The sequence below is a fragment of the Ochotona princeps genome, chromosome 27 (genome assembly GCF_030435755.1).
Source record: "Ochotona princeps isolate mOchPri1 chromosome 27, mOchPri1.hap1, whole genome shotgun sequence".
NCBI classification, from domain to species: domain Eukaryota; kingdom Metazoa; phylum Chordata; class Mammalia; order Lagomorpha; family Ochotonidae; genus Ochotona; species Ochotona princeps.
In genome coordinates this window covers 4,023,705-4,051,661 of record NC_080858.1, presented here as the reverse complement: position 1 = coordinate 4,051,661, position 27,957 = coordinate 4,023,705, and the positions used below count along the sequence as shown (strand labels likewise).

The 27,957-nt window shown below is 44.4% G+C and overlaps 1 protein-coding gene across 1 annotated transcript in view; it reads right to left on the bottom strand.

The window, feature by feature from the left end:
• KDM5A (lysine demethylase 5A) overlaps window positions 1-25,312 on the bottom strand; it is a 71,812-nt gene extending 46,500 nt beyond the window's left edge. The window contains exons 1-12 of the mRNA XM_058656003.1: window positions 24,939-25,312; window positions 22,954-23,031; window positions 20,624-20,746; window positions 17,602-17,772; window positions 15,848-15,982; window positions 10,943-11,048; window positions 9,779-9,870; window positions 8,800-8,958; window positions 8,202-8,321; window positions 6,837-6,995; window positions 2,685-2,866; window positions 216-378 (exon numbers count right to left, since the gene is read on the bottom strand). Coding sequence (XP_058511986.1) covers window positions 216-378; window positions 2,685-2,866; window positions 6,837-6,995; window positions 8,202-8,321; window positions 8,800-8,958; window positions 9,779-9,870; window positions 10,943-11,048; window positions 15,848-15,982; window positions 17,602-17,772; window positions 20,624-20,746; window positions 22,954-23,031; window positions 24,939-25,103 — 1,653 coding nt within the window. The 5' untranslated portion in view covers window positions 25,104-25,312. The remainder of the gene's footprint in view (window positions 1-215; window positions 379-2,684; window positions 2,867-6,836; window positions 6,996-8,201; window positions 8,322-8,799; window positions 8,959-9,778; window positions 9,871-10,942; window positions 11,049-15,847; window positions 15,983-17,601; window positions 17,773-20,623; window positions 20,747-22,953; window positions 23,032-24,938) is intronic.
• Between the last annotated feature and the right edge of the window lie 2,645 nt (window positions 25,313-27,957).

Below are 27,957 nucleotides of genomic sequence, written 5' to 3'. Positions count from 1 at the left end.
AATATATTGGGCAAATAAGGATACTGAAAACAGATCTATAAAGCATGATTCAGTCTTCAAGAACAACCCTTCTTAATCATTAGGTAATCAGAGTTTAGATTTAGTGAGAAGTTGACACATTCACTTCCAGTTGCAAAATAAGGCATATGTTTTGACTATCTAATCAAAAGCTATAACAACTTTCAAAAACTGAAGGGAGACACAAAATGACTCACAGGCACACCATGTTCCATTAGCACATTGGGGTTCATGATGGTGACTAACTGATGTAGCAGATCAGGCTGGGATTCAAATAACTCAGGAGCCAGCTCTCTCATCACCTCCTCCAGCTGTTCTGCAGCATGAGATGGCACACCATACCATGTCTTTGGTTCCCCCCTATCAAAAAATAAACAAATAACTGCTTAGAATTTTGCTATATAAAAAACTGTACCAATGAGACCAAGGTCTCCGATTCAAATCAACTGAATAAAAATCAATTCTTTATTACATGGTCATAGATAATATGGATAAACGCTTCAAATTTTGGTAACCATCTCACAAACCTGTGCTACCATGCCTAACAAAAGCTAAGACAAGACAATAGATATTAGACATATATTCACCACTTCTATCGGAAAAACACCTTGGAGCTGACATTGCAGAGTAATAGATAAAGCCAGCATCTGCAGCGGCATCATTCCATACTGGGTGCTGGCTCAAGTCCTGCCTACTCTACCTCTGACTTAACGCCCCGCTAAGGTGCCTTAGCATGGCCCAAGTGTTTGGACCCCTGCACCCACATGGGAGACCTAGAAGAAGTTTCTGGGTCTTGGTTTTGGTAATGGACACAGTGGGGCCTGACAACAATTTAAGAACTTTACCAGTGGAAAGACCTCTCTTTCTATTCCTCTTTCATTATAAATCTGCATTTCATATAAATAGAAAATAAAGCTTCAAAAAAAAAACCGTGGGCCCGGCGCCGTGGCCTAGTGGCTAAAGTCCTCGCCTTGAAAGCCCCGGGATCCCATATGGGCGCTGGTTCTAATCCCGGCAGCTCCACTTCCCATCCAGCTCCCTGCTTGTGGCCTGGGAAAGCAGTCGAGGACGGCCCAATGCATTGGGACACTGCACCCGCGTGGGAGACCCGGAAGAGGTTCCAGGTTCCCGGCATCAGATCGGCGCGCATCGGCCCGTTGCGGCTCACTTGGGGAGTGAATTATCGGATGGAAGATCTTCCTCTCTGTCTTTCCTCCTCTGTGTATATCTGGCTGTAATAAAATGAATAAATCTTTAAAAAAAAAAACCCTTTTAACAGTGATAAAAACGTTCTGTATTTGTGGTCATCAAAAACATGAAGTGGTTTCTTGTCACATGTCTATGGAACATTTGAAATGAGGCCGCACACAGTGCCAGCACTATGGAACAATGAATGGATAAAGCTGCTACATGAAGAGCTCGCACCTCTTACGGGTACTGGCTCAAACCCCAGCTGCTCCATTTCCCATCCAGATCCCTACTAATGTGCCTGGGAAGATGGCCAAGTGCTTGGGACCCTACACCCACTTGGAATACCCAGAGGAAGCCCCAGTTGCAGCTCTTAGGGCTGTTTAGGGAATGCACGAATGGATGTAACATCTGTCTGTCACTCTTTTTAAAACTCTGCCTTGCAATGAAATATATATATAAACCTATCAGAACGATCCAAAACCAGTCAACACCCTCAGTTCCCCACGTTAGAGTTTCTAAGGTGTCATCAAATAACTGTCCCCCATCTCCAAGTACTGGTCCAGTTTGACAGCAAGGAGCATCCCTCTTCCCTTTTCCCCCTCCCAAATCAAGAGAAAAACAAATTTGAAACATTTGTTCCATCTATGCTCCTTCATATCTGACCCTCGCTAGCCTAAATAGAGACCCACAAGATCATGCATCCCTCTCAACTACGGAAACAATTAAAAAAGCGTATCATCGGAATGCCTAGAGCTGTGATGTGACTACCTGTGGCACTGGCATCCAACACGATGTTGGCTGCTCCTTTTCTGACCTAATCCCTAACGGCCTAGAAACAGTAGTGGAGGAAGACGCAAATACTTGGATGCCTGCTACCTATGTGGGAAATCTGGAAGAAGCTCCTGGCTCCTGACAAGCCCACGCCATGTCAAGCACCTTGGAGAGTGAACCAGCAGCTAGATCTGTCTCTTCCTCTTTCCATAACTCTTTCAAATAAATCAATAAATACATAAAATAAAAATAACAAGCCGAGATGCCCACATGCCACTTCAGAGCACCTGGGCTTGAGTCCCTCCTCCATTCCTGAGGCCAGTTTCCTACTGTCACACACCACAGGAGGCAACAACTGCATGGTCAAGCACTTGGGTCAGTGGCATTCAGTGAGAGACCTGGCTGAGCTCCTGGCTTCTGGATATGGACTGACAAAGCCCTGACTGTTGTGGACATTAAAGAAATAAATCAGTGGATGGGAGCACTCTCTCTCCCTCCTTTGCAATTCAAATAAATAAACAAACCAAAGTAGTTTTTAGATATACTAAATATACATCATTTCACCTAAAATTCTAGGTCCTGCTACTTACAAATACTTGAAAAGGCAAAGTTTCTTCTCTCCCCACTGTCTTGTCTGAGAAGTCTCTCTGTCCTATCACCTAACCTGCCAGAAACACATATGCCAATCTGAAGGGAGCACATACCAGTGTAGGTAATTGATGGAGTAACTCCAGTGATCTTCAATGTGCCAGCAAAAAGAAGAAAAACACATCCCCACATACAGCCATGGCACCTTCATACCAGAGATGTCCACATTAATATGTGCAAGAACAGACTGCTCTAGAACAGGCATATTATTCAAATTCCAACCAGAAAGTGCATATTCCTATAAAACAAAACAAAACAAAACGTTAAATGAAAGCAAAGAAACAAGTGTGTAACGCAATCTTTCCCTCAAAGGAAACAGTTTCTTTATAATCATCTGCACTACAAAAAATGTGCTCTGTTGTTCTCAATTATACATAACTCCTACAACCAAATATTTAGTCCTATGTGCAGGAAGGTTCTATTTACCTTTTTTTTTTAATTATTAAGTTGGAAATGCAGATATACAGAGAGGAGTAGACACAGAAAAAGATCTTCCATCTGCTGATTCACTCCCCAAGCAGCCACAATGGCTGAAAATGCGGCGATCTGAGCCAGGAGCCAGGAGTTCTTCCGGGTCTCCCACATGGGTGGAGGGTCCCAAGACTTTGGGCCGTCCTCAACTGCTTTCCCAGGCCACAAGCAGGGAGCTGGTTGGGAAGTGGGGCCACCGGGATTAGAACCAGCGCCCAAACGGAATCCCGGCGCACCCAAGGAGAGGACTTTAGCCACTAGGCTACTACGCCGGGCCCCTACATTTTCTTTTATTTCAGATAACTTTGGTTTCATTCTGAGGCATAAGAACAAAGATTATTACTCCCTATCCTACTAGCAAAATAGTGCAATATATGTTTATTTTTACTTTCACTTCAGAAGCAAGAGTGGGTTAGCAAGTGTTCATATCTGTTGGTTTGCTCCTTACTTGCTTGCAATGACTAGCTCTGGGTCAGACCTGAGTCTTACACAGGAATCCATTCGTGTCTCCTATATGGCTGGCACAAACAAAATCCCTTACCAGGACAGGGAACACTGAGCCTGCAAGCCACAGAAGGCCCACAGAAGCATTTACTATGATCCTGCCAAGGCATGAGATTCAATAAAGCTGTACAGGCTAGATTCTAATTTGGTTATTTTGTAAGGCCTGTGAGTGATGTTACAAATATCCAAATAGCCCCTGGTAGAAAAAACATCTCCCACCTGTAACTGCTAAGCCACTAGCTGCCAGGGTCTACACCCTGGCAAAAGAGCTGGAGTCAGGAGCCAAAAGTGGAAATGGAACCTAACCTGAACACTTGTGTGAGATCTACAGAGACTGCAGCTGTATTTCTATTTTAGCCCAAGCATGTTAATATCACAGTGATACAAGAGCACTGAATAGGGCCTGGCGGCGTGGCCTAGTGGCTAAAGTCCTCGCCTTGAACGCCCCGGGATCCCACATGGGCGCCGGTTCTAATCCCGGCAGCTCCACTTCCCATCCAGCTCCCTGCTTGTGGCCTGGGAAAGCAGTCAAGGACAGCCCAATGCATTGGGACACTGCACCCGCGTGGGAGACCTGAAGAGGTTCCTGGTTCCTGGCTTCAGACTGGCACGCACCAGCCCGTTGCGGCTCACTTGGGGAGTGAATCATCGGACGGAAGATCTTCCTCTCTGTCTCTCCTCCTCTCTGTATATCTGACTTTGCAATAAAAATAAATCTTTAAAAAAAAAAAAAAGAGCACTGAATAATGCAAAGTCACAACATGATAAAACAATCCTGAATTTGTGACAACACTGAAAGCTGACATAATACAACACATCACCACTGGGGGCAAGCATTGTAGCTTTTTTAACACAGCTGTTGCCTGAGATGCTGGCATCCACTCTGGGTGCTGGTTCCCTGCTAATGACATAGGAAAAAGGGCAAAGATATGCTTGGAACCTTGCAACCTATGTGGGACACCTGAAAGAACCTCACTTCTGCCTTTAAATTTAAAGACTTATCCTTAAATTTGTGTCAATTTAAAAAAAATTAATTTTTATTAGAAAGTCAGATTTACAGAGAGGAGAAAGAGAGAGGAAGATCTTCCATCCACTGATTCATTCCCCAAGCAGCCACAACGGCCAGGGCCAAGCCAATACAAAGCCAAGAGCCAGTATCTTCTTCTGGGTCTCCCATGCAGGTGCAGGATCTCAAGGCTTTGGGCCGTCCTCAACTGCTCTCCCAGAATACAAACAGGGAGCTGGATGGGAAGCGGAGCCACTGGAATACAAACTAGCGCCCATGTGAGATTCCAGTGCATGCAAGGTGAAGAATTTTAGCCACTAGGCTAGCATGGCAGGTCCTGTGTCTTGACTTTTAAATAGTGATCATTTATTCATTTATTTTATTTTATTGCTAGGAAAAATATACTACATAGTCTTTTCATTTCACTTACATTCCTCATTGCATTCGTGTCATAGTGAGTTTGCCAGAGGAAACACAAAGTCACAACAAACTGAACATGAGAATACAACTGCCTTCTATCAGAAATGAAAGTAAACATGGATGCCCAAGAACTGAGGGAGTGATTTCTTTTTAACCCTCCAAAAAATGGATTAAGCAGCAATGACAAGGGGGTTATCAGAGGTTGTCCAGCTAGGCTGTAGCAGCCAATGCTATGCGTGAGGAATAGCTCTGGGATGCGCTGGGTGGGCTGGGCTGTAGCAGCCATCGTTCTGTGTGAGATATGGGGCTCAGGTGGAGCCATCAAGCTGCTTTGGCTGGTGCAGGTGATGGACCAAACCTGACCTTGCACTGGCTGACACATTCAAGAGCCAAGTCTGAGGTCACCCCAGATGAGGTTTCTGGGAGACTCCCCAACTGGACTGTTGGATTCAGATGCCAGTCACAGCAAAAATCACAGAATGTGTGGTCCAACCTTGGAGTGCAAGTATCAGGTCTGGCCTCCTTAGTTGCTGATGTCTACGCAGCAAACAGCATATCCAGTTGCACACCAGGGACATGAAGCAGCTCATCTAGGCCAGCAGGGGAAATCAAATGCCTCAAGAGCATGCAAAGCAGGACAAGTTGGACAATTCTCCTGGCCTGGGTCTATGCTTGCACTATGCATGGACTTTGTCAACCAGTAGATCTTGGGAAGATTTTCTCAACCTAGGGGCATTGAAACCAACAACTTTGCAGAACTATCAAAACCACTCAAGTAACACCTTGGAACACTCTTCACCACAACGGAGTCTCTAAAGCAATCACATGACCGCCCCCCATCCCCAGGTGCTGACGTAGTTCGAGAGCAAGAAATGAAGTAGCCCTCTCCTGCTTCCTCTCCTGTGGAGACAGGACAAAAAAAAAAACCTGAAACATGTGTCCCCTTCCACCTCCCTCCATATCTTACCCTCCCACCCTAATCAGAAGCCCACACAGGCACGCATGCCTCTCAATTATCTAAACAATCTAAAAAATAAAATAAAAATTAAAGGGCTGGAATAGTACTGTAGCAGACTAACCCTCCGCCTAAGGCACCAACATCCCTTACAGGCACTGGCTGTGCCTCACTGCTCCACTTCTGATCCAGTTCCCACCAATGTATCTGGAAAAGCAAAGAAAGATGGCCCAATCCTCAGATCCTTGCTCTCATGTGGGAGAACTGAGAAACACTATTTGTTCCTGGCTCCTGTCTGGCCTAGCCCTGGTCAGTGAGGCCATTTGATGAAATCAGCAGATGGAAGACTTCTCTCCATCTTTCCATCTCTTAAATATAAACCTTTTCTTCAAAACAAAACAAAACAAACAAAAAAACCAAAAAACAAAACCACACATTTGAAAGCCAGAATTATAAAGAGAGAGGGAGAGTGAGGCGGGGAGATCTTCTGTTGCTGGTTCTCTCCCCAAGTGGCCACAACTGCCCAGACTAGGCCAAGCCCAAGCCAGCATCCTAGAACTCTGCCTGAATCTCCCATGAGGGTCAGAGGAGCCCAGCACTTGGGCCTTCCTATGCTGTCTTTCCAGGCACATTATCAAACTGGCTCAGAAGTGCAAAAGCCAGGACACAAACCATACACACATGGCATGCTGGTGCCACAGTCAAAAGCTTAACCACTATGCCACAATGTTAGCCCCAAATCCTACAAACTTTACACAATTCAAAAAAAAGTCCCTTTTAATTAGAAAAAAGTAATCTTTTGTGTAACATAACTAAGCTTGGGGCACAGACCTAAAGATACACTACACATACCTCTTCTTCTGGTAGCATCTTCTTCCTACCATCCTTCACAGGAAATCCACTTCCAAAGTCTTTGGAGGAGATATCCGCTCCATACTCCACAATAACATCTTCTTCAATGCTGCTCACTAGCCGCCAGAATTCCTTTTCTACGAGTTCCGTGGGAACCATCTACATGAACAAACCATAATACACAGGTCAACTGACACAAACCCAGGATGAAACTAAAAGCTTCAGTTCCCTTAAGTCTCGGTGATTTTCACTGAAAATGGGGAAAAGCTAAGGACAACGCTGATGTTACAGAAAACCACAGTGACCTTAAACAGTCTACCTCAAGCAGGAACAATGAAATGCTAATTTTAACAGTGTTAGAAACTTCTTTCACAGAGAATAAAACAAGCCCAAGATTACCCACACACACAAAAAAACAAATGCCTAATTACAAGTAACTAAAGGAGGGCCCAGCGGCGTGGCCTAGCAGCTAAAGCCCTCGCCTTTCACACACCGGGATCCCATATGGGCGCCAGTTCTAATCCCAGCTGCCCTGCTTCCCATCCAGGCCCTGCTTGTGGCCTGGGAAAGAAGTCAAGGACAGTCCAATGCCTTGGGATCCTGCACCTGTGTGGGAGACCCAGAAGAAGTTCCTGGCTCCTGGCTCCGGATCAGCGCAGCACCAGCCGTTGCCGTCTCTTGGCGAGTGAATCATTGGACGAAGATCTTCCTCTCTGTCTCTCCTCTGTATATGTCTGACTTTGTAATAAAAAATAAATAAATCTTAAAAAAAAAAAAACTAACTAAAGACTGTGGTCAACCTCACCTGCAACACCAGTTCTCCATTTCAGAACAGTGGCTCAGGTCCGAGTGATGCTATTCTCAATTGAGCTTACTGCTAAAGTGCTTCGGAATCAGCCCAAGTCTGGGCCCATGCCACCACACAGAAGAAATAAATGGAATTCCAGATTCCTGATTTTGGCCTGCCCAACTCTGGCCACTGCAACCATTAGAGAAGTGAACCAGGGATGAAGGATTTTCTCTCTCTCTGCCACTATTACTTTCAAAATAATTAATACCTAAAAATAATTAAACAAAAGCAGGAGCAGCCAAATGCTTTGCTGTGAGTACCAACAGCTAACAAAACAATTCTAACATGAACCTAGATTTTTAGTAAGACAGTAAATAATCTATCACTCCATACAGTGAAAGAAGCAGAAACAAACGTCAAGTCCCTGGCTTGTAAATTTAGTGCGCTCTCACCAACTTCACACTGTCCCTATTTTTTTTTTTTTTTTTTTACAAAATAATAAAAGTAGCAAGAAAACCAAAAGTTTTACATTCAGTTAAGTCTTTGTTCACAAGTGACGTGAAATAGCTACTCACATGTACTGGCATATTGAAATAATCAGACTTAAAGTTATCGGCCATCTCTCCAAAGCTCTGAAGTGTATACTCTCGTACAGCTTGTTCAAATCCAAAGGCTTCACGAGGTTTGTTACACTCCTGGAACAGGAGATTAACTAAGATCAAATCACTGAAACCAAACTAAGAGAAAGCATTAGAGCTCTTAGGAATGACCTGCTTTGATCATTTCTCTAGATACAGCAAAGCAAATAAATTCTAAACAGCAAAACAAATAGTAATTCTCTACAAAATGGTAACAGAAAATATTCTTGGATACCAACTGCATTATCACAGTAAGAAAGCAGAAATCACAGTTGCTAGATTCAGCAGTTCAAATTAAATTATGGCATCAATACAAGCGCCGGAAGGATGCTTATCAGTGAGAATAAGGACCTTTCAAAGTGAAGCTGCCACGACTGTTAGGTTTCTATTCAAGAAATCTCTATTTTCAGACCCTAGGAAATTTAAACACTAATGAACAAAAAAAGAGTGGGAGAAGCTTTGGAGAATGTGATTGCATTTATACATGAATGACTGTTTTCAGTCTAAAAAGGATCCAGAAAAGTTAGGCTTGTACCTCAGCAACACATTTAGGACACCTCCAGTCTCCTTTGGGCACATCAGGAAGTGGAGGAATAAGACAAAATGTATGATAGCTGTCATCACATCCATCACACAAGAGCAATTTATCTTCATTGTTTCCCCGACCACAAAACATGCAAACATAAAGATCAACCTGTTAAAAATAAAAATGAAAGCGTATTTTCAGTAACTCCAACTATTAACTTTTTACCGGGGACTCCTTAACTGAAACAAACATGACAATGTATGCAAAAATGTAAACATCACAAAAATCCTGAATATCCATTTAAAATAACTATACTTAAACAGTTTTGTATAAAACTCCCTAACAGGCAAGAACACAGAGTACACTAAGAACAAATCCGGAGTATTTGAAAATCAGATTACATTACAACAAAAATACCACATCATTCTTCCAAAAACAAGTACTCTTGCTGACAGTGAATACCAAGAACCTTCAGTACTGAACAGTTGACAGTATTCGTGGGTTGCACTGGTGGTGGATTCCAGAACCCACCCCTGCACATCACCTGCATAGAGACCAAAGTCCCTTACATAAAATGTTGTGGTTCCCATAACTATATACCTCCAACAGTTCTTAGACTGTACTGTTCAGGGAACAAGGACAAGAAGAAAAGTCTGCACACACTCAGTACAGACGCAATTTTTAAATGCCTTCCATCTGTAGTTGGTTGAACTCAGATCCAGAACCCAGATACAAAAGAACTACTACACACAAACTCATGCTCAACCTCTCATTTATTTACCCAAAAGGCAATACCTTATGAGAAAAAATTTGCACACGTGACAAAATAAGGTTAACGTTGCATGAACTAAAGCTGCAACTTTGAACTTACGGTCTATCTCCTAATGAAACGAACTAAGAAAACAGAATAAAAATACACCAACACAAATAGGGCAAAATTAAAATGGAAAATAATCCTTCCCCCCCCACCACATCCCAAAGCACTTACAAAATTAACTGAGAGAGTTCCTTTCCGTTGCCTCATTTGCATGTTAAATGCGTCTGATCTGCTGGTAACTTTTCGTCTTCGGGTGACCTCATCTTAAAATAGAAAGTTGTAAAATAATAATAAAAACTAATGACAAGATCTTACTATGGACCAGACACTATTTAAAATTAATTAACTAAAATCTCACAACACTACAAGGTAGACATACTTTCATTTCCTGATGGAGATAAAGCAGCTGAGATATAGAGAACTGAGATAATCTGCTCAAAATCACACAGCCAGTCAAAAGGCTTCTAATTCAGGTCATGTAGTTCCAGAGAGTCTAACCGTTCATGCTGTACTGCCTGTGCAGAGTACTTTCTATATACCACCTGCGTGCAGTACCTACAAGCATTCTCAAATTAGCTGAGAACTTTTAGGATCATTGCCAGCTGATACAATTAAAGTTTTAGAATCACTACCAGGCAATATACATGGCAATAATAAAAGTAATAATGATGGAATAATTTCTAAAAGAACAGAAAAAATTACAATATATTTAGTAAACCTACACTGTTTTGAGAAAATGGAATATTATCTTACACCCTAGTTTGGTTGATAATCTGAGTTATCCACGCCACATACTGCATAGTATCATTTCTACCTACAGCTTTACATTCTGCTCCACAAGATCATAAACACACATAAACTGAGGCACCTAATCTTTGCATTAGTAATTCTACTCACAAAAATATTTCAAACATTCAAAACATCACAGGTTTTCTGAAGAAAAAACAAAATTTAACTGAAGTGGCAAAAATACATGGAGGGCAATTTAAGTGAGAGTTCAATGCTCCCCCCTCACTCCTCTTTACAAGTTTTAAGCTTCACATCACCAGGTTAAAAAACCAGTCACTTTACCGTTCTGTTACAGAAACCTTCAGAAACTGCAAAAAACACCTGACTCACAAAACATAAAGAGAAGGAATAGTCTCTTCCGAGATCCAATAAGCCTCAACATATTATTGCTACTCAAATTTTAAATTTGTCTTTAAGAAGCTGATCTTCCTTGGAACATTGTTGAAAATTTATAATTCTTGAAAAATTTCCAGCACAGACAGTCCCTGAAGTATCATCTCTTTACAGCCCAATTGCTTTCTCTTTATCATCAATAACAGATTTTACCTTCTTTCTCTTTTACGCCCATTGCCAGGCCCACAACCTTGGGCCCAGCCCCAAAAATCTGAAGTTTTTTCAGTTCTGTGTTTCTATTCATGTCTCCAGCTTCTGACTAAAAAAGAAATAAAGTTTACATTAGTGTAATAATTTTGGTTCATGCTTATATCTTGTCTTAAAAATATATATATATATTTTTATTGGAAACGCAGATTTACAGAGAAAAGAAAGATAGAGCTTTTATCCACAGGTTTACTTCCCAAGTGGCCGCAATGGCCGAGCTGATTCGAAGCCAGGAGCCAGGAACTTCTGCTGGGTCTCCCATGTGGGTGTAGCGTCCAAGACTTTGGGCTGTCCTCTACTGCTTTCCCAGGCCATAAGCAGGGAGCTGGATTACAAGTGAAGCAGCCAGGGCACAAATCCGCCCCCATAAGGGGTCCCAGCGCTTGCAAGGCAAGGATTTAGCCACTGAGTCATTGCACTGGGCCACATTGTTATCTCTATCCAAGAACGGCTTCAGAATAATCTCCAAAATGAAAGAAAAAATTGATTGAAAAGAATCCACTTACCTCATTTCTTCAAGGAAAAATGAGATCGGCTCAGCTCTGGAGACTCCAGCCATTTCCAGAGTGAAACAGCAAAGGAACATCATCTTTCCCTCTCTATATATAAAACTGCCTTTCAAATAGTTAAGTACCATTTCTCACTGAAATCAATCAGCATTCCTTCTTCCAAACCTAACGCAAGGCAAAAGACAAGAAGCCTCCTTGTGACAGAACATGCTAACAGAATACAAAAACCAACTACAATGACTAGTTCGGTCATAATGGAAGAAACTGTTTCCAATTTCCTGGAGCTCAAGGGAAAGTAGAGTAGCCAGGGCATGAAGCAGCGCTCACATGCACTTACTTGCAAGGAGAGGATTAGCCAGCTGAGCCATTGCATTAGCTCCAAAAAGTTTTTAAGCATTTATTTATTGTAAAAGTAAAGAGTTACACAGAAAGAGAAACAGAGAGAAGAGATGTCCACCAAGAGCTGCTCAGGCTGAAGACAGGAGCCAGAAGCATCACCCTGGTCTCCTATGTGAGTAGCAGGAGCCCCAACACTTGCGCCACCTTCTGCTGCATTTCCTAGGCCGTCAGCAGGGGCTGGATAAGGAAGTGGAGCAGTCTGGACATGAACCAGTATCAATATAGGATGCTGTCATTACAGATGATGATTCAACCCCATGTTACCACTATGCAAGCCATGAGAAGCTACTCTTGATAAAAAGGTCAACTAATAAATATGGAAGAAAAGACAGAATGAGCAAGCAATTAGTCTTCATGGGGCCAGCACTGTGGCATCACAAGTTAGGCCTCCACCTGTAGCACCAGCATCCCATGTGGAGTCAGGGCTGCTCCACTTCTGATCCAGTTCCCTGCTAATACATCTGCAAAAGCAGCAGTGGAAGTGCCAAGTGCTTGGGACCCTGCTTCACATACGGGAGACCCAAGAGAAGCTCCTAGCTCCTAGTGACTTCAGACCAGCTCAGCTGCAATGCCGCAGCCATTGGGGTAGAGAACCAGCAGATGTAAGATTTTCTCTATCTGGTTCTCCATAGTAACTTTGGCTTTCAAAAAAACAAATATTTTTTAGAAAGAAAGATGAGCGTAAAGAAATAATTCAAAGAGAGCCCAGCACAATAGCGTAGCAGTTACATTTCTTGCCTTGAACACGCGAGGATCTCATATGGGTGCCAGTTCTAATCCTGGCAGCTCCGCTACCCACCCAGCTCACTGCTTGTGGCCTAGAAAAGCAGTGGAAGACAGTTGAAAACCTTGAGATTCTGCACCCTCAAGGGAGGCTCGGAAGAAGCTGCTGGCTTCTAGCTTCAGATCGGCTCAGCTCCAGCTACTGCAGCCACCTGGGGAGTGAACCATCAGACGGAAGATCTTCCTCTCTGTCTCTCCTCCTCTCTGTATATCTGACTTTCCAATAAAAATAAATACATAAAAATCTAAAGAAAAAAAAGGAAAGAAATACTTCACAGACAAGGGAGGTAATCCAGCAAACAAAGGAAGTGGGAGACAAAGAGGGCCCGGCTAATGCTCTGAGATCCCTGAGCAGCCAGGAGGCATAAAGCAATGTCCTGATGGGCAGGCTCCGTCAACCAACAGACTTCGGAAAGACTTTCTCAATCATGATGCAACAAAGCCAACATCTCAGAACTATCAAAGCCAAGTAGGACCCAGCGTGGTAGCCCAGTGGCTAAAGTCCTCGTCTTGCACACACCAGGATCCCACATGGGCACCAGTTCCAACCCTGGTTGTTCCACTTCCCATCCAGCTCCCTGATTGTGACCTAGGAAAGCAGTGGAGGACGGCCCAAAGCCTTGAGACCCTGCACCCGCAAGGGAGGCCCGGAAGAAGCTGCTTGCTTCTGGCTTTGGAACAGCTCAGCTCCAGCCATTGCAGCCACTAAGCGAGTGAACCAGCGGACAGATCTTTCTCTCTGTATCTCCTTCTGTCTTTGTAACTGCCTTTCCAATAAACAGAAAAAAAAAACTGCTACTCAAATAACATTCTTCATCAGAATTCTTCCCCACATTTGGGTCTGTAAGGTAAGATCAAATGACTGCCCCCTTCTCCATGCCTTGATCCTCCCCCAGCCTAATTAGATGCCTACATGGGCACACAGCAACCATGTAAGCAACATTAAAAAAAAATTAAGTCAATGATTACGATCAAACTAAGTCAAATTTCAGCACTGTAAAGACATTTCACTATCTCAGCCTAAAGATAAGTCCTTACTAAAAAATCCTTAATACACCTTACAACTGGTGCTGTGGCATAGTATAGTAAACTTCTACCTGCAGTGCTGGCAACTCATATGGGTGCCGTTTCAAATCCCGGCAGCTCCATTTCCAATCCAGCTCCTTGCTGATGGCCTGGGAAAATATCAGAGGATGACTCAAGCCTCTATACCCAGGGAGGAGACTTGGAAGAAGCTCCTGGCTCCTGGTTTAAGGGGTAGCTCAGCTTTGCCCACTGCAGCCATTTGGGGAGTGAATCAGCAGACAGAAGATCTATCTTTCCTCCTCTCTGTAACTCTGCCTTTCAAATAAAAATAAAATTAAAAAAAATATATATAACTCTTAGGACCTCTAAAGAAAAAGACCCAGAAAAGCGAGAAGATAAAACAAAAATGAAATCTGGGCATTTTTTTCTTTCCTAATTTTTATTAGAGAAACAGGAAGACAGAACACTCACATGTACTCTGGTTTACCCCCACATGCTAACAGCAGCCAGGAGGCCACAGTTAGAACTCAAGTAGACAGTCTAGGTCTCCCACACGGATGGCAAGAGAAACCAGCAGCACTGCTTTCTGGAACCCACAGCAGCAGAAAGCTGGATTCTGGAGGAAATGCCTGGGCATCAAAGCGGAGTTCTCTGGGGCCAGTATTATAGCACAGTGAATTAATATCAGCTGCTCCCCTTTCAATCCAGTTTCCTGCTAAGGCACTTGGGAAAGCAGAGGAAGGTAAGTCAACCACTGGGTGTCGCTGCCACGTACGTGGGAGACCACAATTAAGTTCCTGGCTTCTGGCTCCAGCCCGATCCGGACCTGATTATCTCAACCACCCAGAGAGTAAAGCACCACACAGATTTCTCTCCCTCTGTTGTTCCACAGCTCTACAAGTCTTTCAAATACATTAACAAATAACAAAAAAAAAAAAAAAAAAAAAAAAAACAAATAACACTTATCCACCATGATAATATGGTACGTAGCAGCCAGAACCTGCATTTTTTATAATGGTACTTACTTGCACTTTTTTTTTCTTTAAAAAGATTTATTATTTTTATTGCAAAGTCAAAGTCAAATATCCAGAGAGGACAAGAGAGAGAAAGATCTTCCGTCCAATGGTTCACTCCCCAAGTGGCTGCAATGGCCAGAGCTGAGCCAATCTGAAGCCAGGAACCAGGAACCTGGAGCCTCCTCTAGGTCTCCCACATGGATGCAGAGTCCCAAGACTTTGGGCTGTCCTCGACTGCTTTCCTAGGCCACAGGCAGGGAGCTGGATGGGAACCAGGGCTGCAGAGATTGGAACGGTGGCCTATATGAGATCCTGACACATACAAGGCAAGGACTTCAACTGCTAGGCTACTGCGCCAGGCCCCCTAACCAGCACTTTATATGTTAAAACACCCTGTCCTAGGGTATTTTTCTTCTGATGCTCCGAGTATTGAAATTATTTTAAATGACATAAAACTTTAGAAACTGCACTGAAAATACTAGTTCTTAAATGAATGGTAACAAAATTAAAACTATTTTTTCCTAATTTTCTCATTTCTGCTATCCATGAAAACAAAATGTACTAGAATTCATCAGTATGTTAATGAAGTTCACAATATATCCAGTTACCCTAAGTTGTAATCCGGTCAAAACAAAAAAACCATCCCTGGGCCCGGCGCAATATCCTAGTGACTACTGCAATGGGATCCCGGCTGCTCCACTTCCACCCAGATCCCTGCTTGTGGCCTGGGAAAGCAGTGGGGGAAGGCTCAAAGTCTTGGGACCCTGCACCCGTGTGGGAGACACAGCAGCAGCTCCTGGCTCCTGACTGGCTCAGCTCTGGCCATTGTGACCATTTCGGAAGTAAACCGCCAAGACAGAAGATCTTTCTCTTTGACTCTCCTCTCTGTAAATCTGCCTTTCCAATAAAAATAAAATATATCTTAAAGGAAAAAAAAAATAGAGCCTTGTAAATCAGATTAGGATTTTACACAATTTCTTCTCCAACTCATCTCAAAGAAAAAGATAGTATCTCTTAAATTTTCAAGCACTACATGCATGGCCTCCCATAACCAGACTATGGCTCTTCAGTAAACGAAACCAAAACTCTCAGGAAAAATGGCTTATGGGCATTAATACCTGAGATTTTAGGCGTCTTGTTCTCTTCGGCCAATGATTCATCCTGGTGCCAGCATCTGGGGAAGTTTGGGTATCAGTGAGAAGAACGTCAGGTTCCACTTTTTCCTTAAGATCTAAATTAGGCATCTGCACACCCTAAAGACCAGAGCAAAGAGTTGACTGAGAAAAATCAGGTTTGGCACACAGTGGAGAACAACACATTCCCAATAAAGCTCCTAAAACTTCATGAAACCAGATGACAATTCCACTACAAATTCACCTACAGAGAAAAGGCAATCCCTATCAAAATTTCAGAATTTTTTATTTGGCAGAAATTCAAACATTATTCTAAAATTCATGTGGAAACACAAATGGCTGGGAAACTTGGAAAAAAAACAAAGGACTTTCACTACTCAATACCAAAGTTAAAGCCACAGTACTCAAAGTAGTGTGCTACTGACATTTGCACAGACACATACAGTAGAACCACAGAGTAGGCATTCCAAGACCACAAAAGGATATTTGAAACAGAATAAAGGCACAGTTTTTTTGTTTTCGTTTTTTTACAAAAGTTTGGTTTATACATCAGATACAGTATGAGATTAAAAATAATGAAATAGAAGAATCACAATAACATTATGATAAGGGTCAAGTGAATATGGTCTTGGCTCTAGAAAATCTTACTTTCATTTTTCCTGTGAAAGAAAACACATATGGCTTCTTTTTAGCATATTCAAATAGCAAACTCTCACAGGTCTTGTATTTTGGGGTCATTATTGTAAAATAGGAGAATATTTGGGGAGACCCGGTACAATGGTTCAGTGGCTAAATCCTCGCTTTGCATGTGTCAGGAGCCCATATGGGAACCAGTTTGTGTCCAACCACTTCGCTTCCCATCCAGCTCCCTGTTTCTGGCCTGGGAAAGAGGATGGCCCGAAGCCTTAGGATCCTGCACCCATGTGAGAGACCCAGAAGAGGCTCCTGGCTGCAGGATTTGGGTCAGTTCCGTTGCAGCCATTGCAGCCACTGAACCAGCAGACCAAAGATGTTTCTCTGTGCCTCTCTTCCTCTGCCTTTCATATAAAATATAAATAAGTCTTGAAAAAAAAAACACACACACACAAAGGATATCTATATACCAGCATTGGGATGCAGCTAAATCCTCAATTGGCATGCTCCAGGATCCAATATGAGCACCATTCAGGCCCTAGCTGCTCCAGCTTCCTATCCAGCTTCCTTCTTGTAGCCTGGCAAAGCAGTCAAGGATGGGCCAAAGCCTTGGGACCCTGCACCGGTGTGGGAGACCAGGAAGAAGCTCCTGGCTCCTGGCTTCGGATTGGCTCAGCTCCAGTCGTTGCAGCCACTGGGGAGTGAACCATCAGACGGAAGATCTTCCTCTAGGTCTCCTCCTCTCTGTAAATCTGGCTTTCCAATAAAGAATAATTTTAAAACATTCTCCACAAAAGAGATTTATTTTTATTGGAAACGCAAATTTATACAGAGAAATATCTTTCATCCATTAACTCCTCAACTGGCCAAAACAGCTGCAGACCAGCTGCCAGAAAGCATGAGTTCCTTCCTGGTCTCCCAAGGCTTTGAGCCATCCTCAACTGCTTTCCCAGGTCAGAAACAGTAAGCTAGAAAGGAAATGGAGTAGCCAGGATACAAACTGGTGCCCATATGGGATCCTGGCACATGCTAGGGTGGGATGTTGGTCACTATGCTACCATGCCAGACCCAATTTATCCACTTCTATGAACAATGCTGCAACTCACCATAAGACTGACACCAGACTGGAACAGCTCATATGGGTAGAGAATTCTTTCATAGTGCGATTTCAAAAGAGACCCAGTTCCTTTTCCTGGCAGATATCCCAAGCGGCTACCCACTTTAGACCACTTCTTTTCTTTGGTGACCATTTCAAAACCTCCTTTGCTGGCAACAATCTGAAAAAAAAAAATGGTAAAAATTATTTAAGCAGATTCAAGCATTCTCTGATAAATACATAAGTTACTCAGGGCTGGGATTTTAGATTTCAACAAATAAACGACAACAGTGACATCTGTAATATTTATAGGCAAAAAAAAACCAAAAACAAAAAAAGCAGAAAATGATTATTAAAGTTTCTTAGCTGTTGTTGTTGTTAAGATTTATTTGTTGGGCATGGAGTGATGGTCTCGTGGCTAAAGTCCTTGCCTTGAATGTGCCAGGATCCCACGAGGGCGCCAGTTCGAATCCCGGAAGCCCCACTTCCCATCCAGCTGCTTGGAAAGCAGTCGAGGACAGCCCAAAGCCTTGGGACCCTACACCCACGTGGGAGACCTACAAGAGGCTCCTGGCTCCTGTTAGGCACAACACCAGCCTTTGTGGTCACTTGGGGAATGAATCAACAGACAGAAGATCTCTCTATCTCTCCTCAGTGTGTATCTGACTTTGCAATAAAAATTAATAAATCTTGAAAACAAAAAATACAGATTTATTCATTTTTGAGCCTAGCACAATAGCCTAGTGGCTAAAGTGCTCCATTTGTGAGTATTCCATATGAGCAATGGTTCAATGTCCTGGCTGTTCCACATCCCATCCAGCTCCCTGCTTGTGGACTGAGAAAGCAGCCGAGGACGGACCAAACCCTTGGAACCCTGCACCTGCATGGGAGACCTATAAGAAGCTCCTGGCTTCAGACTGCCTCACTTCTGGCCGTTTTAGCCACATGGGGAGTGAATTATCAGACAGAAGATTTTTCCCTCTGTCTCTCCTTCCCTCTGTATATCTGACCTTCCAAAAACATAAATTAATTTTGAAAAAATATTGGAAAGACAGATCAAATTTACAGAGAGGAAGAGAGGGAAAAAAAGATCTTCATCTACTGGTTTATTCCCCAAATGGCCATAATGGCCACAGCTGAGGTGAACCAGGGTTTTCTTCTGAGTCTCCTACATGGGTATACGGTCCCAACGTTTTGAGCCATCCTCTGCCGGGTTCTCAGACCACAAGCGGGGAGCTGGATGGAAAGTGGAACCACGATACACACTAAACGCCAAGGGAAACTGGCACTTGCAAGGTGAGCATTTAGTCACTGAGCCATCACGCAAGGCAGTCTCAAGGGTTGTTTGTTTTAGTTTTTTAAAAGATTTATTTATTTTTATTGAATGTCAGAATTACAGAGAGGAAGAGAAAGCAGATGATCTTCCATTCATTGACTCACTTCCCAAGTGGCTGCAAAAGCTGAAACTGAGCCAGAAGCCAGGAGCCAGGAGCCTCCTCCAGATCTCCCACATGGGTACAGGGTCCCAAAACTTTGGGCCATCCTCGACTGCTTCCCAGGCCACAAGCAAAGAGATGGGAAGTGGGGCTGCCAGGATTGGAATTGGCGTCCATATGGGATCGTGGTGAGTTCAAGGCGAAGACTTTAGCCACTAGGTTACCACACCGGATGCCCTCTCAGTAGTTCTAAACTCCAACATTTAATTCATGTTATAGTGCCTACAATAAGGCATTTAACAGGTTTTTTTTAAAGATTTAGTTATTTTTATTGGAAAGCCAGATTTACACAGAGGAGGAGACCGAGAGGAAGATCTTCCATCTGATGGTTCACTCCCCAGTGGCCCCAACGACTGGTGCTGAGCCAATCCAAAGCCAGGAGTCAGGAGCTTCTTCCTGGTCTCCCACACCAGTGCAGGGTCCCAAATCTCTGGCCCATCCTAGAATGCTTCCCAGGCCACAGGCAGGGAACTGGGTGGGAACCGGCGCCCATAGGGATGCCAGTGTGTGCAAGGCAAGGACTTTAACCATTACACTACAGTGCCGGGCCCGCATTTAACAGAATTACTCAGTTTGTACTTCTTGCCTGGATTGAAGATCAGATTAATTTCTGTCTCTAACTAAATTCTTCGTAATATGTAACATAAAAGGCAGCAGATGAGGCTCAGCTGCAGGGTTCCACTCACATGGAAACCCAGACTGAGTTCCTGACTCCTGGATGTGGCTGGGCCCTGGGCTACCAACTGCAGACATGTGCACAGTGATCAGCGGAAGGGAGGTCTCCCTGTTTCTGATTCTCTGCTGCTCAAATAAATTACAAATAAATCACAATGGGTTAAGAATAAACACGGCAACACTCTCAGCAGCAACCATGAAAACAAAGAAACAAATAACCTTTCACATTATTTTATTGACCTAAAATGATTCGTAATTTAATTTTTAAATTTTACATTATTATTTGAAAGAGAAATGAGAAGAGCTCTCCCATCCACTGGCTCAATCCTGATGGCCACAATGGCCAGGGAGGACCAGATTGAAGCAAGGAGTTTCATATAGGTGACAAGGGCTCAAAAACCTGGGCTGGGCCCGGCGGCGTGGCCTAGCGGCTAAAGTCCTCATCTTGAGCGCGCCAGGATCCCATATGGGCACCGGTTCTGGTCCTGGCAGCTCCACTTCCCATCCAGCTTCCTGCTTGTGGCCTGGGAAAGCAGCCGAGGATGGCCCAAAGCTTTGGGACCCTGCACCCGCGTGGGAGACCTGGAAGAGGTTCCAGGTGGGAGACCTGGAAGAGGTTCCTCCAGGTTCCCAGCTCCCAGCTTCGGATCGGCACAGCACCGGCCGTTGCGCTCACTTGGGGAGTGAATCACTGGACGGAAGATCTTGCTCTCTGTCTCTCCTCCTCTCTGTACATCTGCCTTTCCAATAAAATAAATAAATCTTAAAAAAAAAAAATTCTGCTGCCCACCAAACTTAAGTGCCTCTTTTCATAAATGTGTAGGGCTCTGTTCCAATTTCTAAACCAAGTCCCAGCTTCACCTTGCTCAAAGCATACAGATCCAGGATTTTTCTCTCTACCACAGGGATTTTCAAAGTAGATCCTTGAAGCTCCCAAAATTTTGCCAGTTGATCCAAGAAGTCCAGTCTCACTCTAGTCATTGCCTAAGATCATTAAAACACAGAAATTAGAAGAACTGAGTAATGGGTGAAAATAAATAAATCTTACATAATAACAGTATTTTTTTTTGTCTCTGAAAGCATGCAGACATATCATTTTTTTTTTATTTTTGCTCAGCTCATAAAACAAGCAAATAACAGAACACCTCTAATAAGCATTTATTCATTAAGGCAAAAAAAGTTTCTCTTAATGTGTAAAAAGCATTCATATTAGTAACCAAAAAATTTCAAATTGGTTAAACTTTATGATTCAAAAGGAAATTAAGTACATGATTATATTCAATTACTATGCAATTCATCATCAACACATGAGACTATATTTTAGGTCCATCAACCCTCTACGTCACCAGTATTAAGACATTTTTCATCAGTTACCTAATTACAAGACACTAAGAAATGGCTCAGCATTTTGACTCAGTGGCTAAATCCTCACCTTGCACGTGCAGGATCCCATACGGGGTTCGTGTCCCGGCAGCCCCACTTCCCATTCAGCTCCCCGCTTGCAGCCTGAGAAATCAATAGAGGACAGCCCAAAGCCTTGGCACCCTGCACCAACATGGGAGACCCAGAAGAAGCTCCAGGCTCCTGACTTCAGATTGGCTCAGCTCTGGCTGTTATGACCATTTGGGGAGTGAGTCAGGAAGTGGAAGATCTTTATCTGTCTCTCCTTCTGTCTATAAACATGCCTTTTCAACAAAAACTTAAAAATCTTAAAAAAAAAAAAAAAAAAAAGAGAGAGAGACCAGAGAAAGAAATAAATATCCACTGAAGTCTCAAAAATATTTCAGGAAGATGTGGCAGGAAAACCCCTTATCAAATAATAAATTTCACCTATCAAAAATTTCCATTTTGGAGCTAGCATGACAGTGCAACACGCGCATCTTCAGCCGTGCGGTGGCAATGCCAGGTGCTCCCCTTCCAATCCTGCTCTCTACTTACGGCTGGAGAGAGCAACTGAAGATGCCTTGGGCCCTAGACCCACACAGGAGACACCAAAGAAGCCTGACGGTCCCACCTCCGGACCGGCTCAACCCCCTCCTTGCAAGCCATTTGGTGAATGATCCTGGGAATGCAGGAGCTTCCCTATCTCCCCTTGGCGCTCTGTAAAGTCTGCCTTTCATATGAAAACAAAATCTTTTTTAAAAATGCATTTTGTATTCTTCAATAGCTTTCTAAAATTTTTTTAAAGATTCATTTATTTTTATTGCAAAGTCAGATATATACAGAGAGGAGAGGCAGAGAGGAAAACCTTCCGTCTGACGATTCACTACCCAAGTGGCAACAATGGCCAGTGCTGCATCCATCCGGAGCCAGGAGCCCAGATCCTCTTCCAGGGTCTCCCACGCGGGTGCAGGGTCCCTAGGCTTTGGGCAGTTCTCCACTGCTTTCCCAGGCCACAGGCAGGGAGCTGATGGGAAGTGGGGCTCGCAGGATTGGAACCAGCACCCAAATGGGATCCTGGCGCATGGAAGGCAAGGAATTTAGCCACTAGGCTATGGTGCTGGGCCCTCTTCAGTAGTTTTTATACCACACTGAAGAACCCTCTGAGACTGGCAGATAGAGGGAAAAAAAAACACCAACACTTAAATAGACTTCAGCTGGTCCTGGCAGGATGGCTCACTGGCTCCCTGCCTCATAGCACTGGAATCCAGCATTGGGCACCAGTTTATGTCTTGATTGCTCCATTTCCCATCCAGGTCCCTGCTTGTGGCCTGGGAAGCAACCCTGGGACCCTGCACCTGTGTGGGACACCTGGAAGAAGTTCCTGGTTCCTGACTTGGGTTTGGTTCAGCTCCAGCAGTTGCGGCCATTTGGGGAGTGAACCAGCAGATGGAAGATCTTTTTTTCTGTAAATCTGCCTTTCAAACAAAAATAAACAAATCTTTAAAAAAAAAAAAAACACAAAGTGAAATTTAAGACTTCTCCTTGATCTAGTATTGAATATTTAATCATGAAAAAAAAAAAAACCAGAGCTATATAATTGTTATAACATGCTAAGTAGAAAAACCAGAGTAACCACTTTAACTAATTTACAAAAACTCACATACTTCCTCTGAACACTGAGCAACTATTCCTACAACCTCAATTAACACAAATTCTGGGACCTGTGATATGAGCTGCTCCAGGTTGTCAGCCTACAGGCCTAACACCCAGAATAAATCTATAGGCAAGAATGATGACGTAACACTCACCTCAAGTTCATTCAGGCGCTGGACCCTTGGAGTGAAGCGAAAGCTTTTAACTTCACATGCAAATGGAGGCTGCCAATCCTAAATAAAAACAATTATTTTAAAACACAGTGGTGTTGCCATTCCCTTAGAATGAGTTCCCACAAGTCATGGTGCCAACAAACTAACTTAGAAATGTTTATTTTGGCAAGACAGAGAGTAGTATTTCAGAATTCTTTTACTTAAAAATATTAAAGAAATAATTCTGCATAAACCTCTCCAGTCCCACTATCCGCACCCCGCAATTATGCTTTTCCAAGTTCCTCAAGTGGGATGCCACGAGTCCATGTACCACAGAACAATCTCCAGTCACATGCTAAGTATATCAAATGTAAAAGAGAAAACGGGTGAGGAGTAGGAATAGATAAAAGGCTAAAATTAAAGATAAAAAAATTTAGGGAACTATAAGTAACATGTTCATTTGTGTGTTGTATAGGGTACCTCATGGTCTATATTAACCAATGTTGTTCAAAATCCAGCTTCTAGGCATCCAAATCTTAAAAAAAAAAAAAACCCACAAAACAATTTCCAGATTGTAGCATAAAAATGAAGTATATTTCAAACAGAGTTCTACAGAACAGTGTGATGTGGCCTACATTTAACGGCAGACGTAGCAGTCAGAAACTGCATCCCACCTTGGATACTGAAGAAACAGCCAGATTAAAGTTCACTTATTTTGAGTAATATCACAAAAAACATGCCATTTGTCTTTTCAAAAACAATAAAAACATATAACTGAAGAGCACTGAAGTGAATCTCTAACTGGATAAATGCAACACAGCAGATGAATCTACAGTTTAGGAAAAACCTCAACGCTTCACACCTGGCCCACAGGAGCTGATTTGGACAGGAAGAGTCAAGGGATGGCTCCTAAGAGCACGGTAACCAGGTCCTCACTGACTTGCTCAGCCTTTGCAACTCAAACTCAGCAAACAGGAAAGGAAATCCTACAGAGGTGCTGAACTAGCTCCTCCTTGTCCTCTCTCTCCGCCTGTCCTGGAATCTGCTAATGCAGGCTCCTGGCTAGAAAAGAGATTCCCAAATTCCCACAGCCAGAAGCTGATTCCACTCCTTTACAGAGGCCTAGGGGGGCCGAACCTGAATGAGCCTTCCCTGGCACAGCAGCATCATTGGAAAGCACAGGTACGGGGGCAAGAAAAACACTTATGACCTTGAGCAAGTCACTCAACCTTGTTGAGCATTAACCACCACCCCGACCCTACTCCCCGACAAGGAGTAAAAGAATCTAATTCCCTTACCTTAAGGATTTAGGGTCGCGTGTGTGTGTGTGTGTGTGTGTGTGTTAAAAAGATTACAATTACCTTTGAAAAGCCCCAGTTACTCTGCAATCATTCCAACTCCAAAACTTTCCATCACTCTGTTTCTTATACAAAGGTTTTTTCACCTTGATTATTGACTAATACTTGCTAAATTATGATTGATAGATAGATAAAAAGAAAAAAACTGGGGTTGCTTTTCTCGTCCCCAGGGAAGAATTCTTCAGGGTGGCAGCGGTCAGTACAGACACCATCCTGAGGGGAAAAGCTGCAGCTCGGCTTTCTGTCGAAGCCTGGCCTGGGGGGAGAGGCCAGTGTGTCCACCAGCTCACACTGCATACAAACACCACCCCGTACCCCACCAACACGTACCAGCATTACGAGTTTAAAAAGAATAAATAAATTAAAAAGGAGAAGATGGCCAATACGGAACAGTGAACACACACACACACACATATATAATACAGTTCCCAAATCGTAGGCGGAAAAAGCCTCACGCCTCAGAACCCGGGGGCCCAGGCGCCGGGAGAGTTGGCCTCCATCCCCGAGGACGGAAGGCGAGCAGGCCCTGCAGGACAGCGTGACCCCGAGGGGCCTCTGCCCACCCTCCCCAGACCCCACACCGAGGGCCGAGCCGCCGCCTGCCCTTCCCGGACCCCCGGACCCCCGTACCTTGGGCGGCCGTATCTTGCAGATGCCCGTTTTCTCGGCCAGAGGCCGGATTCGGCCGATGAAGCTGAGTGGGTCCGTGAACTCCTCCCAGCTAGGCTCAAACACCGGGCACTCTGGGGGCGGCACAAACTCCGCCGCGTAGCCCCCCGGCCCCACGCCCGCCATGGCAGCCACCGCGAGGCCCTCCCCCGGCGGGGTGCAGGTGGACAGCAGGTGGGACGAGGGCTGGCTGGAGTCCACGAGCCCTTTCACGTCTCCTCACGGGGCCCGCAGCGCATCTTCTCGAAGGAGAAGCGTTCCACACGGCAGAGCCCAGCGTCGCTTCCTCCTCCTCCGTTTGTTATTGTTTCCTGGCTGGGGGGGGGGGGGGGGCGGCAGCACCTCGCCGGAAGTTACCGTGCGGCCAATCCCTCCGCGGCAGCACCACGCAGGATTCCTCCGCCGTCGGGGACCCTTTTCTTCCTCCTCCCTGACCCCACGGCGCTCGGCTGTGCTTCCTCTCCGCGCCCGGGTAAGATCTGCACGGCCGGAAGGGGCCTGGGGCTCCTCGCTGCCCTGGGCCCTGGAGCGCGAGGCGAGAGATGCAGGCGCTTCTCCAGCAGGGAGGACCGTGGAGGGCCCCAGAGGGCAGAGGTTGTGCTTCCGGAGAGGAGGGCTCCTTCGCGTCGCTACCAGCACCACTTCCCTTTGGTGTCTTGATGGACGCGCGAGCGGCTCCGCCCCACCTCGTCTCAGGTTCGTTGGAGCTCCCCGGGAGTGTCTGCCTCTTCACACGGAACGCGAGTTCTACTGCAGTAGCTTGTCTAGCCACCTCCAGGACCACTCCAGTTGGGAACTGAAAGTACGAGTACTAAAGCCAGCACTTGGTGCTATTTACTTTTTACGATTTCTACGAATGACTTCACTGACACAGTTGCCTGAGCAATAATAAATAAATCATCCTAATGCTTCCTGCCCCTTCCGCACACTTGCGGCGTCAGGAAGCTACCTCATCTACAGGTCTTAGATCTGTCTCTCGTTGCTCCCGCTCTCATTTTCCAGATTTAATTTCTGTCTCATCTGCACTAGGATAGCGCTCACTTCTTGTTACCTCTCAGGTCTGCTCTGTACCCAGTTCCTTGGCCTGAAACCCAGATTTCAACCACATTTTTCATCTCCAGACTCAACACACCGATTTATTTCCTGCGTAATTTTTCAGCTACCTCTCTGCTACTCCATGCAATCCACAGACATCGTGGTAGCTCTTGTCTTTAAAAAAACAGATGTATTTATTTTTATTGCAAAGGCAGATTGGAATATAAGATTGGGGAGGGGGATAGAAGTTTCTATTCACTTGTTCGCTTCCCAAATAGCCACAGTGACCGATTCAAAGCCAGGAACCAGGAGGTTCTTCCTGGTCCCCCACTCGAGTGCAGGGTCCCAAGGACTTGGGCCATCCTCCATTGATTTCCCAGGCGTCTTAGCAAGGAGCAGGATGAGAAGGACAGCAGCCAGGACTAGAAGGGCATGGGCCAGAGTGCTGCAAAACGAGGCTTAGTGTATTATGACACACTGCTGGCCTCTGCGGTAGTATTTTTTTTTTCTTCTCAGTATTGTTTACATAATTAAGAAGGGTGCCCAGTATCCGTTTTTTTCCTAAAGGTTTATATATTTACTTGGAAAGTCAGAATTACAGGACAGATAAAGATTTTCCAACCACTGGCTCACTCCCCAAATGGCTGCAAGCAGCCAGAGCTGGGCCAGTCCAGAGCTGGGAGCCAGGAGATTTTCAGGTCTCTCACATGAGTATAGGTGCCCAAGGGCTTCAGTTAACCTCAGCTGCTTTCCCAGAGCAAAAGCAGGGAGCTGGAATGGAAGTGAAGTAGCAGGGATTCAAACCAGAGCCGATATGAGATATCAATGCTGGCAGGCAGTGGATTAGCCTGTGACACAATTATGTACAGCCATATTTACAATTTTAAAATAATAAATTCATTTTATTTTTTAAAGAATTTTTTTTTCTTGGAAAGTCAGATATACAGAGAGAAGGAGAGTCAGAGAGGAAGATCTTCCATCGATGGATTCATTCTCCAAGCGGCCACAACAGATGGAGCAAAGCCAATTCAAATTTAGCAGCTAAGTGCTTCTTCGGGTCTCCCATGCAGGTACAGGGTCCCAAGGCTTTGGGCCGTTCTCCACTGCTTTCCCAGGCCACAAGCAGGGAGCTGGGTGGGAAGCAGGGCTGTGAGGATTACAACCAGCACCCATATGGGATCCCGGCGCGTGTAAGATGAGGATTTTAGCCACTAGGCTACTGCTCTGGACCCGGTGCTCAATTTTTAATCTGAAGCCTTCTTCATACTCTTAAATATTATTGGGGGTAAGAGGGCACGTTTGTGACACAGCATGCAAGCATCTCATGTAAGTGTCTGTTGGAGCCCTAGCTGCTCCCTGCTAATGTGCCTGGGAAGGTACCAGGTGGGAGATCCAGATGCATTTCCAGGCTCCTGCCTTTGGTCTGGCCAACCCTGGTTGTGGCAATCATCTGGGGAGTGAATCAGTTGCTTGAAGTCTCTGACGCATTGCTTTACTCTACCTCTAAAATAATTACATGTTTTTAAAAATGAGACTCTTACAATTTCTAATTTTGCAATTTTTATTTGAGAAACAGAATTACAGAGAAAGAGAGAAAAAGATATTCTGTCTGCTGGTTCACTCCCCAAATGCCTGCAAGGGCCAGAGCTGAGCTGATCAGGAGCCAGGAGCCTCCAGGTCTTCCACATGCATACAGCGTCCCAAGGCTTTGGTCTGTCCTCCACTGCTTTCCAGGCCATAATGGGAACTGGATGGGAAGTGAAACAGCAGGAACAGAAACTGGTGCCCACAAGGCGGTGGATTAACCTTTTGAGTCACTGACCTGGCCCCTGAAATTTCTTGTGTGTAAGAATTTAAATTAAAAAAACTGGGAGAGGTCTAAAATGCAAGGGTTATTTTGCCTATAAGTATAATCACCCACGTCCCACATCTGAGTTAAATTGCA